At 37.3% G+C, this 17,384-nt stretch overlaps 1 protein-coding gene across 1 annotated transcript; it reads right to left on the bottom strand.

The window, feature by feature from the left end:
* Positions 1–1,489: 1,489 nt before the first annotated feature.
* On the bottom strand, positions 1,490–17,375 carry tdrd5 (tudor domain containing 5). The gene is made up of 17 exons (XM_067415846.1): positions 17,105–17,375; positions 16,640–16,876; positions 12,434–12,856; positions 12,166–12,326; positions 12,000–12,083; positions 11,862–11,918; positions 11,449–11,617; positions 11,160–11,338; positions 10,071–10,285; positions 9,775–9,984; positions 9,586–9,652; positions 8,238–8,435; positions 7,982–8,140; positions 6,957–7,070; positions 6,746–6,886; positions 5,265–5,412; positions 1,490–2,440 (listed from the first exon to the last, which is right to left on the bottom strand). Exons 2-17 carry the CDS (start codon positions 16,866–16,868, stop codon positions 2,250–2,252), a joined length of 2,745 nt encoding a protein of 914 aa, XP_067271947.1. The 5' UTR covers positions 16,869–16,876; positions 17,105–17,375; the 3' UTR covers positions 1,490–2,249.
* Between the last annotated feature and the right edge of the window lie 9 nt (positions 17,376–17,384).

The following is a 17,384-nucleotide window of genomic DNA, read 5'->3' as shown; positions in this document are numbered from 1 at the left end:
TATTAATGAAAGCAAGCACCTGTTCCTTTGTTCGTGAACAATTTAAAATGAAGAAGGGTCCTAAACCATATTTAGGGAGCTTTTGACTTGGGCCAAGAAGGAAACATCTATAAACACCTTATCAACCACTGTACCATTGCAGAAGGACGTTTGGCACTGGAGAAAAAAAGATTCTGACATATATTGTATGTCTAAATTATGACATACAAAGTCATATTTATGAGATATAACACGCTCATAATAACAATGACTTAAGTCTTAATTATGAAATAAAAAGTAAAAACTATGACAAGTCAATTATGTCAAGTTAAAATTATGAGAAAAACTTGAAATTAAGTCATAATTATGAAATAAAAAGTCTTAAGGCAAGTCAGAATTTTGGCATAATAATGATAATATATCATGAAATGTCATAACTATAAAAGAAAAAGTATTATGACACTATGATAATTTCAATTAGTCATTGACTTAATGCCATGATTTTTACTTTAAGATATAAGAAAATGAGATAAAAAGTAAATTATGACAAATCATAACTATGAAATACAAATAAATAATACAAATAGAAATGATGATAGTCATAATTATGAGATGAAAGTAAATTATGACAAGTTCAAATTGACATGTCATGACTTATGACATCATAACTATGAAATAAAAAGTCAAAATTGTGACACCAAGTTGCAAATATGAGAAAAAGTCAAAATTATGGAATAGTCAATTATGACAAATCAAAATTAAGATACAAAGACAAAATGAGATAAAAATGTGAAATTGTGACAGTCATAATTAAGTCACAAAAGCCATAACCTATAAAATAAAAAATAGAAATTATGAAATACTAAACTGTAATTATGAGATTTAGTGAAAATCATGGCATAAAGTTAACTATGAAAAATCGATATTAAGATACAAAGACAAAATTATGAGAGAAAATGTTGAAATGATGAGTCAATTATGACAAGTCAAAATATTTTTGGACTAATAAGACTTTTTAAATCTCAACTTTTCATAAATTACTTTTTATGCCATATTTTTGTCTTAAATATGATTAACTAAAGCATGGTTTATAGTATGGAAAATGTGTAATGTGGCGGAAACGTCTTCCATTCTCAGAAAAGTGTTTCTTCAATTAAACTTCATTAGCTTAGTGTCCAATGCTAATTTGGTTTCTGCAACATTCAGCTTTTTTCCCTTATGTTTAAATGAGGTAATATTCTTCCCTTCTCCAGCTGGTCTTGTTAAGATACCAGACATCTTGAAGAAAGCTCATTAAGATGCCATTAACAGTAATTGGACCAAACAAGGAAGATTCAGGACTGGCTGAGTGCTGCCAACCTGCACCCTTTCCTTGTCCACTGTTTATGCGGCACGTTATGGATGCACTTGGTTACATGACATTCTGTTTGAGTAATTTAATATTTCAACATGTTCAGTGGAGCAAGCATCCTCCCACGGAGAATGCTGGGTCAAACTAAATATGCCAAAATGTGGAAAACAAGTTCCAAGAGTGGGCGGAATTGATTTAATGCACTGTAAAACAAAGCAGGGGTGTTGGAAAACCGCTGATTGTCTTTTGTACAATGTTGCGAGTTTCTCCGAACGTGGTAATGGTAAGATGAACATATCGGAAGCATGTCCACATGTGTATGAGATCGCATCAGAAAAGAGAGTTTGACATTGCCTTGCCTTCACTAGGATTTTCTGCGAAAGGTCCCTGAAAAGCATTTGGAGCCAGTAAGTTTGTCTGTAAACTGCATTTATACAAATACAATGACTCCAAAAAGTATTCAGACACTTACGTCACACCTAAAACAATATTAAATGCAAAACATCAATCATCACAAAATAAATAGACACAATTTTCAGTGTATCCTCATTTATCACATTTTCTTCTTTATAAAACTTTTTTGATAAAAGAAAAATTCTGAATTGAACACTGAACAAGCAACTTAACAAAACAAAAAAAATGTCCAATTTGTTCTATAGTGCAAACATAAAAACATACAAAACTTTAGCATTGTATGCAAATACATAAAAATAAAGTACGATCTGCTGCTGGAGAGACATTATGATAAAACGAACAAGAAATATATTTGCTCTGACGTTTCCTTAGGTGTCCTCCGCTGCTTTTATTATATCATTTGATATATTTTTAGGATGTTGCAGCCAAAGAAACGAAAGAACAAAAGTTATTGAACATAACGAAAGTCCAAAGTTTGAAACCAACACGCACCGCTTGTGGCTGGTCAGACTTTGTTGTTGGAGTGCCAGTGTAGGATGTTGGCTCCGGCGGACAGGCGCGCAGCTGGTGTCAGAGCTAACGGAGATGTGTGCTGCCGGAGTGGAGTGTTTGGACCAGGTCCCACATTGACTGGACTGCTGAAGAAATGCATCATGAGGTGGGAAAATGGGGGCTGGACCGGATAGACGGGTACACCTGGAAAAACAAGGAAAACTGAGTGTGAAATTGCATCAAATCAAAGCGAACAGAGTTTTAAAATTCTTCCCCCAAAAGAATAAGATTAAAATTTCAAAAGAAATTTTTTTTGAACCCATTATATACTGTAATTTATAATATTTTATATATATATATATATATATATATATATATATATATATATATATATATATATATATATATATATATATATAAATAAATATATATATATATATATATATATATATATATATATATATATATATATATATATATATATAAATATATATATAAATAAATATATATATATATATATATAAATAAATATATATATATATATATAAATAAATATATATATATATAAATATATATATATATATATATATATATATATATATATATATATATATATATATATAAATAAATAAATATATATATATATATATATATATATATATATATATATATATATATATATATATATATATATATATATATATATATATAAAGAAATTACAGTATATAATGGGTATATGTTTTCTTATGAAATATATATATTAAAAATATATATATATATATAAAAAATAAAATAAAAATTGTAGCCCTGCACCAGGCTAGGAAGACGTTCACACAAGGTCAAGGGTGCGTTCACACTTGTCATGTTTGGTTCGATTAAAACGAACCCTGGTGCGATTGCTCGTTTAGTGCGGTTCATTTGAACATATGTGACGCTGCCATCCAAACCCTGGTGCGCACCAAACAAGCGGACCGAGGCCGCTAAAAAGATGAGTCTCGGTCTGCTTCCAAACAAACTCTGGTGCGGTTCAACTGATATATGAACGTAACAGACCAAAGACATGTAAACGAACCAAAAACAGGAGGTAATGTCACAGGGTGCGACGCATAGTCAGCTGATTTGACAATGCGGAAAGATCGGTGTATCCAAAATGAATAATGTTAACGTTAGAGGGCAAACACAGAGCAACGAGGAAGTGCCTCATCAATATTTGGTCCAACGAGCATGTTTAGAAAATGCTAGAAAAAAAATATGCACAAAAAGCATACCTGGTTCTTCTCATCAAAGGACCTGTGTTGCCCATTATTAGCAGGGCATTGTGTGCCGTGTGTAAAGTAAAATAAAAATAGTCTTAAGGGGGTCGCACACCGGACGCGGAGCTCGGCGGCGCGCCACGTCTTTAAAATTCGAACACATTGTTTTCAATAAGTGTACGCACACCGGTGGCGGCATTCGGCGCCTGTCCGCGGGGACTCAGGAAGTTGTTCTAAATCCTGCCGCGCCACAGAGCGCCATTTCAAGGCTTTATATTAAAAGTATATTATCGTTAAGGTATACTGATTTCAACCTTTGCTACAAGACACATTTGTTTTACATTCTGAGTTCAACAGCTTGAATAAAGTCTAAACATATTTTGGGGAAATGTATAATAAACGTAGCCTTTTAAAATGTGCGGTTCCGGTGTGCGATACCTGAGACGCTGCGCGGCGCCGAGCTCCGCGTCCGGTGTGCGACCCCCTTTAGCCTCCTGCTGACTAGTCTCCTGCCCTTCCCAACCCGTTTATACCGTTTATTTTTTTCCAGTCTAAGGTTTACACACACATAGATGATTTGACTATCGGTCGACCATAGAGAGATTCGAAAATTCTGATTCGAATGTGTAAACCCTTATTCGGGGACACCCCTAATAAATAAATAAATAAATAAATAAATAAATAAATAAATAAATAAATAAATAAATAAATAAATGATAGATAGATAGATAGATAGATAGGAGGCCTGTCAACATTTGTGTGTGTTTACTCTCAGTTTATGAGAACATGATTCGGTTTATGGACTATTGTATGCGACTAAACCTTAGCAGTAGCAAGCGAAACGGTTTTGCACATCAGACTAGTGTAACGTTATACATAGAACAACAATGGAGTAACCGTTAGCGCATTTGAATGACGAAGCACGCTTTGTGAGAACACTAGGTTTATGTTTGGGTGGTTTTACAATAAACAAACTGACACCTATATTGGTCAGCTAAACAAATGTATATAAACACACACCATAGATAGCATGCTCCATTGATAAATTAACTAACGTTATACATGATTGTGTTGTTTACTGATGTTTACTTACGCGACGATAGCCAACAACAGACATTTGAAGCAGTTTTACTCCCCGACTGTTCCAAACAAGGACGAACCTTTATCGTTGGGACCGCTCCGTCAAAAACACACTTCTTTGGTAACTGTTGATTTCGTAAAGTCCTGACAGCAGTGACCGTGGAGATCCACTTTTCAGAGATCCCTGAAGCGATGTTGTGACGATAACGATGTTGTCATTTCTGCGTTCAAATGCAGTGCTGTCTTCCCGGAATGCTATGCGGCCGCGTTGATCTATAAGTCGCTTGATGTCACCCATAGGAATAAAGTGGAGTGCGGCGTGACAGAAGTGTTCACGGACGAGTGAATCTGCACCTGAGAGCAGTGTTTACGGGCGTGCATTTGCTCTCTCGCTCTAGTCACGCGCGCACCTTTCCGGGAGAAGAGCCCGTGCGGCCCATACAAGGACCTTCCGCTCTATTGACGTCAAGCCGACCCAAAACTCTCCGAAACTTGTGAGAAACCGGAAGGAGTATTTTTGACATAGAAATACTCCATCAAACGTCCAACATTAGTTTTTTAAACTTTGTCTATGTTTAGGATGGGAATCCAAGTCTTTAACAGTGTAAAAAGCTCAGTATGCATGAAACAGCACCCCCCCCCCCCCCCCCCCTCTTAAGATTTTTTGCTTTGTGACAGTAGTAATGTGCTTTACCTGGATAGATGCAGTTGATCTGAATCGGGCCAGGGGTGTGGGGGCTGGTGCATGTGGTTGAGACCAGCTGTGGTTTAGCTGGAGACACACACATCTGCAGTTCACTCACTGTTGCTTGAACAGGTGGAGGAGTAGACACAATCTCAGGCTACGTAAAAAAACAACAAAACAAAAACAACACATTGTTGAATTGAAAATTATGAAAGATATTTGAAAATGAACAAAGAGCAACTGCTTTACAGTTTCAACCCCCATCTTTCTTACCACAAGGGTCATTTGGAATTTCTAAAGACGGAGGTGTTGATAGTCCCCAAGGCCAGTTGTGTGTCACACCTTTAGTACAGTGGGGGAAGTTATAATTATCTGATAGGTCAGTTTGAATGTTTTAAATTTTGGTTTTAGTCACATGGTCAAGGAAGGGATAAAATAATATTGCAACTGTTGCTCTCTCGCTGTTATCCTCTGGATCCCTCTTTTCTTGGGGCCTGCTCTCTGGCTCATCTTTTCACTGGGGCTTCTTTGGTCTGGCTCTTTCCTTTTTCTCTTTTATTAAGCCTCTCTCTTTCTATCCCTAAGAGGTAACATTCTAAACATGATGGGTACGATTAAGGGTATAAGTTATCATCATCTCATACATTTATTTTGTAACTATTTTAAATGCAACCATAACCATTTCCATTTTTCCATTGGTTTTGGATTATTGCAGTCTGTGACAAAAAAGCTTATGATTCTTACATGTGTTCATTTGTAAAGATTATCACAATGAACACAACATATTTTATGATTTTTTTTATCAGTACTTATAAAGCACATATTGATGCAGGACCATATTCTACATCCCTTAATCCTACCCAATACCTAAACTTAACTATTAAAAAAACAGTAATTAGAAATCTATCGAGGCAAAAAGCCATAGTTAATAGTTAACAGTGAGAATTGGACCCTAATCTAAAGTGTAACCAAAGTCTTCATTAAAAAATGATTTATATTAAGCATTTTATTTAAAAATACATAATATTTTGTAAAAATACAAAACATAATAAAAAGAAACAGCAACTGCGTATATATACTCTTCTTTTTAAAAATTTCATCATGCAAATAACTGAAAATTACTATTACACGTCTCTTGCAGAAACTTGCCTTTTCCGATGAACCGTTCAGTTGAATGATTAAGCAGATGAACCTCTGCAGAGAGGCTAATTAACATTCTCATCTAATCAGCGCACAATTAAGATCAACTGCCTCCCAAAGGGCTCAGCGGGAAAACGGGGCTATAATGGGGAACAATGCGTCAGGAGATTAAATCTCCAGATGCGCACCTCATGTCATTCTGAGCGACGACTGTGTGCTAAAAGCTGTGACTGTGAGGAATGAAAGGCTGAAGGTTTAGTTATGAGCAGATTTTACCACAGTTTTTACCTCAAAAACATTTGACAAAAGCTGTCAAGTCATGCCTATTGCGGACGAGATGGCGTTCTTACTTTCAATTCGTCTTCTGTCTTGACGTCAGATTCACATTTCGCCTTATCCGTTTTGTCCTCTGCTGTCCACCCCTGATCCCATTCACTGCAGCATAATGGGTCTTTACCCTGCAGAGCCTCAAATGGATTTACTTTCTCCCTCTGAAAGCAAATGTGACGTTTAAATAAATGAATCCAAAATATTATTGTAAATATATGAAATACGACTCACTTCAGCCGCAGTGTTGACGTTTGGAACATTTATACACTCGAGGGCAGGAAGGTCCAGGATTGGGTCCACATCAACGGAGGAGATGTTGGTTTCTCCATTTTCAGAGCTGGAACCCTGGAAAGAACAAACCAGTTGAAATGAGTTCAAAATGACCTTGTGAATTACTTTAAACATTTGACCACAATCTTTATTAGAATTGTACTTCAATATAATAGATTGTTTAAATTAAATGGTCACAACAACTGCTTGTCTCACATTTGCTAAACAAACATAAAATCGTCTATCAGATCATCCGAAATCCTTGTAAAGTTGCTCGTAATTTTGCAAAAAACTTCATGCGTTGTGTCTTTGCTGTGTTTTTGTTCAAATTGCAAAAGTGACAAAGCTAAAAATACAATAAATATTTTATTAAAAATAATTTTGTTTCATTGCCTGTAAAAATATATTTAAGGTCTGTAAACTCTCAAAAAGGGGATTTTAAACCCATGGAAAACATATACAACAAATATCAGTAAAATAATAAAATATAGAATAAAAATGACTACAAAAAAGACTATTATAAATATGATCTAAAATGTATTTTATTAATTGATTTTTCATATATAGAATATAAGGAAAAACAAATAACTTAGAAAAAAAAGAGTAAGATATTTTGTTTTAAGTTTAAAAGTAATGTTACTTTATGATTACATAACTTGTATTACCCCCAAAAGAACATTTTAAAAATATATATACACACAATTAGATTTTGCGGCAACGTGTAAGCAGAAACCTTGCATATGAATTTACTTACTAACTATGAAGAGATATTCAAGATAATTATTTTTGTAAAACTGACAAATTCTGCATCTGAGCAAAAACTGAAATACATTCCTGAAACAGCACCCATAGGACCCATTAAAATGCCTCTATTTACAGCCCCAGCAGACAGACCTGCCCTCCATCGGCCCAGTTGAAGAGTACTGTATTTCTCAGGCAGGCAGGCTTACTGCCCAACACGACACTAGTTGCTAAATTAAAGGTACCGATTGAGAGGAGCTTGGAGAGCCATTTCCTTGAGAGTGGATCTCTATGTCAGGAGAAGGATGTGAGAGACTAGATGTGGAGGATGTGAGAGACTCCTTTACATCCTCGAGCTGATCCTCTCCGAGGTAAGATGTCAATGGATTGAACTGCCCTGACACCTAAAATAACAAACAAGAGGAAACAAGCCACCACTAGAGATCAGATTTTGATCCGGTTTTATGGTAATTAGGTCTAAATGAAGATTTGTGTCCAGACCAGTCCATAGGCGGTAGGGCAGGGAAGGGCGTGACCCTCTTTCTGTAGGGCGGAGTGAACGTAAACATCCTCCTCAGTGTTTGTGTCGCACAGGAAGAGCAACAGGAAGTTGTCCTGGTAGCTATGAATGGCGGCCACCAGAGTGCGCTCACAGCACATCCTTTGGAAAGAGCTAATTGCACTCTGAGTCCAAATGCTCTGAGGTTGAAAGACAAGAAGACATGAAGCAGACAACATCAGTAGAACAACACAACAAACAACACTACATCTGTAGTCAGATTCACCAACAAATGACTGGATATTTTAATGAATTGTTCAAAAAGACTCATATGCTGCATCCGAAATCAAATACTTCACTAGTAATGTATGCAAAAAAGAATTATTTTTACTTTTGGAAATTTTGTCATGTGCTTTTGTCATTATTTTTTTTTGTAATATATTTCTGTTTAAGGTGAATCGGTTTTATTTGTTTAATTTTAGTTATTTTTAATTGAATTTTAGTACTTTTAGTTCTATTTTTTTTATTTATTTCAAGTTTGAGTAGCATTCATATTTTAGTTGAGCTTTATTTAAAATCAACAAAGACGATTTTTAATAGTTTTAGGCCCTGTCCACACGAACACGGGTATTTTCAAAACCGCAGCTTTTTCTACGCGGTTTGGCTGTTCGTCCACACGCAAACGTTGTATCCGGTTACTAAAACCGGACTTTTTTGAAAACTCCGGCCAGGGTGAAGATTTTTAGAAACTCCGGTTACAGCGTTGTCGTGTAGATGGTGAAACCGGTGATTTCGGCTTTTTAAATTGAAGTGCGCGCTGTTCTTTCCTTTGTTTGATGTCAGATTTTCCACATCTCCTTTTGATTTACGTGAGTCGATTCTATGCGGTGGACTCACTCCACTAACAGCGCTTATCACACGTATATCCTACAGATACATGTTCATTTATTTCATTGTATTGCAGAACAAAGGGGCCAGAATGCAATAATACAAAATAGTAAAGCAAGTGTGTGAAGCTATTACAGTCCACTTCGGCCCTGCACCTGTGTAACGTTATACAGTTACCTGTCACTGAGTCCAACGCAAAGGAACTTGTAGGAAGTGTTTCACTTGAGCCCATGGCATCCCTCAGTCAGTGAAATGTGCATCGGTGCAGTGAATGGGACCCATATGGAAATCAGGCAGCCAATCATAGCGTAGTTTTGCGTTCTCATGTGGACAGAATTTTTTTTAAAACCGTGCTTGTGTGGACGCGATTGTTTTTTAAAACGGAGGAGGAAAAACTCCGGTAATAAAAATACCCGTGTACGTGTGGACTAGGCCTTAGTTAAGAATTACATCACTTCTTACCGTGATGGGCCGAACTCCAGCTAACATTGCTGGGACAGCCTGAGCCGGGAGGTCAGCGTAACAAGCCCTGGAAAGATTTTCAGCAGACACAAACATATATGTCCTGAACAAATGTATGGCAAGATCATGTTTACAGCATCTTTAATTTATACTACTAGAAATTTGATTTTGAACAGAATTGGAATTTACTTTAGAAATCTGAGGCTGTTTCGTTCCACTTTTGTGATGTCTCCAAAGTCAACGTAGTACACCTTTACTTCCGTTTCACTGAACACCTCATGGATCACCACTCGGTAGAACCACATGTCTCTTGGGGCCACACAGCACACCTGACCCGGCCGCACATAAGCATCAGGCAGGCGGTATCTCTCTGCCACATCTGGGTAAGAGTAACAGCTCCTGCAAGGCATTGGGCATGATCAGAATGACACGCTACTCAATCCCAAATAATAATGCAATTAGCCGGCATCGAGTAAGCGAGATACCTCATTTCAATCATCATGTTCTCCAGGGCCCTGGCCTCCTTGTTTTGGCTGAAGCGGATGTAGAAGTGGCTGGGGGACTCTGTCTGCTCCACCAGGACTGGCACCAGCTCTCTTTCCATCCTACGATTGGGCGGCTTCAACTTCTGACAGCGCACCGCATCTGGAGGGACCGCTGAGACATGACTCACCATCAACTCTGGGAAAAGATCCTCCATCTACGACAAAAAGCCAGTGTGTAATGTAACATCACATTTTTATAATGTTACATTGCCTTTTAATAAATATACACAATACTTATGCATATGTATTCCACACCTACATATATGCACATAGTATTATATTGCTGCGAAATCTAAATCAGCATTTTAAAAATATTTAAAAAGAATATTTAATAAATAAATAAATAAATATATATATATATATATATATATATATATATATACACACACACAATTTAGATTGTATTTATGTGTATGTATATATATATATATAAATAATTAAAAGTAAAGTATATAACCTACATGTAATATAATGTAACATATTGTATGTTTTAGTTGAAAAATGTAATGAAATGTAAATGTTTTACAGCATAGAATACCATATAATGCCAGGTATTTAGGTTATATGTTAAAATCTAATTATATAAAAATATGCATATGTATAGTTAGTAGTGCTGTCAAATCAATTGCCTTGAACAAAGTTTGTTATATATATATATATATATATATATATATATATATATATATATATATATATATATATATATATATATATATATATATATGTGTAGATATATACATATTTACAAACTTATGTAGATTAGATGCAATTAATCACAATTAATCAATTTGACAGCACTAACAGTTAGCAATTTTTTTTAATATATATATATATATATATATATATATATATATATATATATATATAAAATTGAGAGAGAGAGAGAGAGAGAGAGAGAGAGAGAGAGAGAGAGAGAGAGAGAGAGAGACAGAGAGAGAGAGATTGATTATAAAAGTGCACCCCTTTGTAAGTTTACTGTAGATTAATAGGTGAAGGAATGATAATAGATTTTCGCTAATGCCTCTTAACCTGATGGATGGTTTTATTGGTGATTCTGAGCTCAGCGTTAGACGCTTGGAGGTCTGTGGATTGCTCCACCTCTTTGTGCTCCCAGGCAGACTCTGCACAGCTAAAGTAAAAGGCCTTGCTGGAAGGATTCTGGGATTCGTCCTTTTGACTAGAAGTGGTGCCGTGATCCGGGGATAATTCTTGCAAAAGGAATAAGTCACAATCAAAGTCTCATTAACGATGATCAATGAATGTGAAGCAGTCGTTTGTTTTGTTCTAATCAATATTAAAAAATAAGGAAGGTAAGTACCAGATTTAGTGGGTTGTGTGTCATTTGGTTTGAACTCCACGACCATCCAGTGGTTTTCACTCTCGTCAGCACCTCTTTGGATGGAAAATGTATCACTTAAAGCACCAACCATCTCAGTCACGCTCAGAAAGCCACACTGGTTCACCGGCAGCTCCTCACCATACATTCGCTAACAGCAAAAAACAGGCCACAAGTTAGAAGAGCGCCATCTAGCCACTCAAACACATAGCTGATGATAAGATGTTGTTGTTTTCACAGAGTCATACAAGATTCTCACCCTCATGTCACAGTCTCTGGCTGACTACATATACCTTATACAAAAATAGGCTTCTTTTTCTGTATCCAAAATACAATTTCATAATTTCTTCTTCAGATATCAACTCAGATACGTTCTAGACAGGTTGTGATAATACCTTGTATTCGGTTGGTAAATTGTGAATGGAGATCCCATTGCCATTTTCAGCTACAACCTGAAATAAGATCCATATCTCATAAGCCAACGTGAAAAGATGAAACAAGAAAGGCTGAGTTTTAAGGCGATTATATCTGACCTTCTGTAGCTTATCTTTCAGCTCGCGGCTGACGGTGCCAGCGGTGCCCTTCTCGAGAATCTGCTGCCTGAGCTCCTCCTCGAGCTGTAAGATTTCCCCTGACAGTGTTGATTTATTTATAGCACAATATGAAATATCTCACTTATTGTTTAGACAATATCCAAACCTTAAAAATGGTTTCTTCAAAAGAGTGCTCTTTCTTCACAGGCTCTGGTTCAGGAACAGCAGGGGACGAGGGTGGACTTTGCTGGTCCCTCTTAGGTGGTAAAGTTGTTTTAGGACTGAATCCCACCGGCTTCAGTTGTTTTACCACCAAAGGAGATGGCACTGCAAAATAAAATGAAGCTCAATCATCATGCAAAAGATCCTCAACGGGACCAAAAAAATTAGGATGATCCCATCCATCTCCATAAATTCCAATATCATATACATACACTTCTTGGAAAGACTCGGCATCAGATTTCGGGTCTGAATTTGTGGCATTTTTAGAAGTAGCTGCGAGCCAGTGCGACTCTGCTGCATAATTATGAAATCCGCGGCAGCCGCCAGCATCTCAGAAATGGAGTAGAAGCCATATTGAGTGATCTGGAGTGGCTTTCCGAACTGCGCCATATACTTGTATTCCAGCTCTGATAATCTGATCGGCCCATGAGATAATAATTGTTTTAGTTGGCTGCGCAGTTGAGCAGGCAGGGCAGGCTTTGCTTGTCCACGTCGAGGGAGAATAACAGGCTGATGACGTGGGAAAGAGGTGTGGAAGTTCACTAGATTTCCCCTACGATTGGTGACTTTGGGTTTGTGGTCACGTTGCTTGGACACCAGCTCTTCGATGCCTTTAGTGGTCTCGTCTGCAATGGCTGCAAATGGAAAAAAACTTTGAACCAAAGAACTAACAGTACACAAAAAATACCTCAGTTTTGAAATGACAGTTTGGCATGTGTTCAGTACAGCAAGGGGAAATATATACAGTCTTGTTCAAAATAATAGCAGTACAATGTGACTAACCAGAATAATCAAGGTTTTTAGTATATTTTTTATTGCTACGTGGCAAACAAGTTACCAGTAGGTTCAGTAGATTGTCAGAAAACAAACAAGACCCAGCATTCATGATATGCACGCTCTTAAGGCTGTGCAATTGGGCAATTAGTTGAATTAGTTGAAAGGGGTGTGTTCAAAAAAATAGCAGTGTGGCATTCAATCACTGAGGTCATCAATTTTGTGAAGAAACAGGTGTGAATCAGGTGGCCCCTATTTAAGGATGAAGCCAACACTTGTTGAACATGCATTTGAAAGCTGAGGAAAATGGGTCGTTCAAGACATTGTTCAGAAGAACAGCGTACTTTGATTAAAAAGTTGATTAGAGAGGGGAAAACCTATAAAGAGGTGCAAAAAATGATAGGCTGTTCAGCTAAAATGATCTCCAATGCCTTAAAATGGAGAGCAAAACCAGAGAGACGTGGAAGAAAACGGAAGACAACCATCAAAATGGATAGAAGAATAACCAGAATGGCAAAGGCTCAGCCAATGATCAACTCCAGGATGATCAAAGACAGTCTGAAGTTACCTGTAAGTACTGTGACAGTTAGAAGACGTCTGTGTGAAGCTAATCTATTTTCAAGAATCCCCCGCAAAGTCCCTCTGTTAAAAAAAAAGGCATGTGCAGAAGAGGTTACAATTTGCCAAAGAACACATCAACTGGCCTAAAGAGAAATGGAGGAACATTTTGTGGACTGATGAGAGTAAAATTGTTCTTTTTGGGTCCAAGGGCCACAGGCAGTTTGTGAGACGACCCCCAAACTCTGAATTCAAGCCACAGTACACAGTGAAGACAGTGAAGCATGGAGGTGCAAGCATCATGATATGGGCATGTTTCTCCTACTATGGTGTTAGGCCTATTTATCGCATACCAGGGATCATGTATCAGTTTGCATATGTTAAAATACTTGAAGAGGTCATGTTGCCCTATGCTGAAGAGGACATGCCCTTGAAACGGTTGTTTCAACAAGACAATGACCCAAAACACACTAGTAAACGGGCAAAGTCTTGGTTCCAAACCAACAAAATTAATGTTATGGAGTGGCCAGCCCAATCTCCAGACCTTAATCCAATTGAGAACTTGTGGGGTGATATCAAAAATGCTGTTTCTGAAGCAAAACCAAGAAATGTGAATGAATTGTGGAATGTTGTTAAAGAATCATGGAGTGGAATAACAGCTGAGAGGTGCCACAAGTTGGTTGACTCCATGCCACACAGATGTCAAGCAGTTTTAAAAAACTGTGGTCATACAACTAAATATTAGTTTAGTGATTCACAGGATTGCTAAATCCCAGAAAAAAAAATGTTTGTACAAAATAGTTTTGAGTTTGTACAGTCAAAGGTAGACACTGCTATTTTTTTGAACACACCCCTTTCAACTAATTGCCCAATTGCACAGCCTTAAGAGCGTGCATATCATGAATGCTGGGTCTTGTTTGTTTTCTGAGAATCTACTGAACCTACTGGTAACTTGTTTGCCACGTAGCAATAAAAAATATACTAAAAACCTTGATTATTCTGGTTAGTCACATTGTACTGCTATTATTTTGAACAAGACTGTACATATATACAGGTAAATATTTATTCTGTGGGACAGGGGACACTGATAACTGAGATTATTTGGAAAAAATAATCCAGCTCTGTAAATTCATACTGTATAATGCAAGTTGACACTTCAAAAACAACGCAAAAGAGGCACGATGCGTTTAACAACGCTCCCCATGTGGATCATAGATTAGATAAAGACCAGACTTTTTCATATACTTTAGTGCTCGAAACACGAAACAGCACTGTGTATGTGCTGCACACATTTAATCACATCTTCTTAAAATAAAATATATGTGCAAATAAGGACACTGATACAGCTGCACGTCTGATCATGAACGCGATGACACGATGGGTTATTCTGATACACAGAAGACAGTGATATAGACCAGTGGTGGACACTGCTGATGTAGACTGAAAATTACAATCAGAGATATATTAAAAAATGTCTTAATCCAAGCATTATAATGGCAGTGAATGGCAGCCCAAAATGAGAAGCCCAAAAAAGTGCATCCATCCATTATAAAAGTACTCCACATGGCTCCAGGGGGTTAATAAAGGCCTTCTGAAGTGAATCGTTGGGTTTTTGTACGTTTTGGAGAGAGCCTCAAAACCAGTGTAGAAAATAGCCTATTATTTATGATGTTTTTTTAATGTACAAACCACACAAATGTAATTAGTTGACCTTAGACAACAGTATAAAAAGTCAGTTAATGACACCTTTAAAACTTTATAAAGTAAAATATATAGCTCCCGCCAGACCGCCTTCCATATTGAATTCATGAAAAAATGTAACGTCCGTCACAGTTCAAAACACTTACGCTACGTCCGGCGTCTTCACCGCACCAGTTGCGCTTTTTTCATAAGATGAATATGGATGGTGATCTGGCATAAGCTACAGATTTTACTTTAAAATTTCATCTCAAAGAAGAATGTCATATACACCTAGGATGGCTTGAGGGGGAGTAAATCATGGGGTAATTTTCATTTTTGGGTGAACCAACCCTTTATGTCAAGCTTCACAACATGCTAACATTTATGTCCAGGGAACACACTTTTGACAGTTGGCCTGGAGCAATGGTTTATAGTTTAATACTTTTAAAATATTAGTATTGTTTCTCACTAAAAATCTCTGTTCGTGTTTCACAAAAGAAAGAAATTCATATACATCTGAGATGGCATAGCATGAGGGTGATAAAATTATCAGAGCACTTTAATTTTTTGGGTGCTGTATCCCTTTAACAGATATAAAGGCTGCATCCAAAATCGCATACTTCCCTAATATTAAATAGGCGAAAAACAGTATGTATAAAAGTAGTATGAATTCACAGTGCTCATAAACGAGTAGGCAAAAAGTACCCGGATGACCTACAACTTCTGGCAAGATTCTGAAGTGTGCATACAATAGGCACTTTACTATCCCATGAGGCCCCGGGAGAGGATTTATGAATGGAGGTGAAGCTACGCAACTGACGCTGCTAGGTCACATGACAATGACAACATGGTGACCGTAGAACATCCGGATTAGATTCATTCTATGTAGAATGCGGTCGTGAAGTAATTACTTATTCAGAATAAGTACCTACTCAAGTAAGTATGTGATATCAGACATAGCCAACATTCAAACAAAGCGAAAGTATTGATGACTCATCTTGCACTCAAGGGCGTATTCAAACTTGTGTCCAATCCAATGCTCTCTAGACTGAGAGCCCCTTCCCCTAATAACAAGGGCTTCTGACTATCAATAGCAAGTCGTAAAATATGCAAAGAGTATCTTAAAGACGTTTTAGCATGAATATACAGTATATTAGACATTCTTTAGGCCAGAGGTCTTCAACCTTGCTCACGGGGACCCACTGTCCAGCCCTAATGAAAGACAGCTGAAGCCAATCAAGCCCTTTAGGTTTAATTCTTGAAAATACACAGGCAGGTGTGCTGAAGCAGGTTGGAAATAAACTTTTCAGGACAGTGGGGGTCCCCAGAAGCAGGGTTAAAGTCCTCTGCTCTAGGCCATAAACCTTATACCAGCAAACAAAAAGGATAAAATACTGATATATCACCTTTTAAAATGATGCTGCCATCAAGGTGGTACTCCAAGTTCACAACATCCGGCATTTCCTTGACCATATCCAAAACATTTCTGAATCCTAGTAACCTGAGGGGAATGGGGAAGCCCAGCATGGTCTGGTAGTCTCTCTTGAGCTGCTCGGGGGTCAAGCCACGCTTAGCTGAGATCAAGAGGGACCGGACGTCCTTCTTCAACCCCACGAGGAGCTGATCTTGGGCCATTTTGACAGCTAAATACAGACGTGGGAAAGATTTTACTTACTGACAGAAATAAATATTAGTTCATCATGATATCAACAGACGAGTAAACCAACTGCGAAATAAAAATAGACCAAAACAAATCACAGTGAATTTTAATTTAGGCATATTGACAAAATTGCTTTAATGCAACGGGTTTAAAAGCATACATATGCTAGCATTTATACAATGTATATGTATATTGTTGTGGTTTTGATTACCTTTTGTGCAAGATAAACGCGTTTTCTCGTCCCGTGCAGATCACGCGACATAGGCCACGTTTGTTTAAAAAAATGCGAATTGTGTATCGCAGGTGTGCGATGACGTCAATGGAATGAAGCAAATGTCAAAAATGTCCTTCGAGATGAACTTTTAAACGAGCAGATGAAACATTTCATTAGCGTCTCTGTGGGCAGATGCTGCAGACTTCCTGAGGCACGTGCTTTTTCAGCATTCAATCAAGCCACTCGTGCTGAGACCGCACATTCCGAGTTTCTGCTG

This window comes from Pseudorasbora parva, chromosome 14 (genome assembly GCF_024679245.1).
Source record: "Pseudorasbora parva isolate DD20220531a chromosome 14, ASM2467924v1, whole genome shotgun sequence".
NCBI classification, from domain to species: Eukaryota; Metazoa; Chordata; class Actinopteri; order Cypriniformes; family Gobionidae; genus Pseudorasbora; species Pseudorasbora parva.
The sequence above is the reverse complement of the archived record's forward strand: the minus strand, read 5'-3'. Positions and strand labels throughout refer to the sequence as shown.

Coding starts and splice junctions, on each gene's coding strand:
- tdrd5 (XM_067415846.1), bottom strand. CDS start 16,868: ATGGCCCAAGATCAGCTCCTCGTGGGGTTGAAGAAGGACGTCCGGTCC. Junction 12,857..16,639: donor TGGCAGCATCATTTTAAAAG/GTGATATATCAG, acceptor TTCCATTTGCAG/CCATTGCAGACGAGACCACT. Junction 11,618..11,861: donor ATTTACCAACCGAATACAAG/GTATTATCACAA, acceptor TTTTGCTGTTAG/CGAATGTATGGTGAGGAGCT.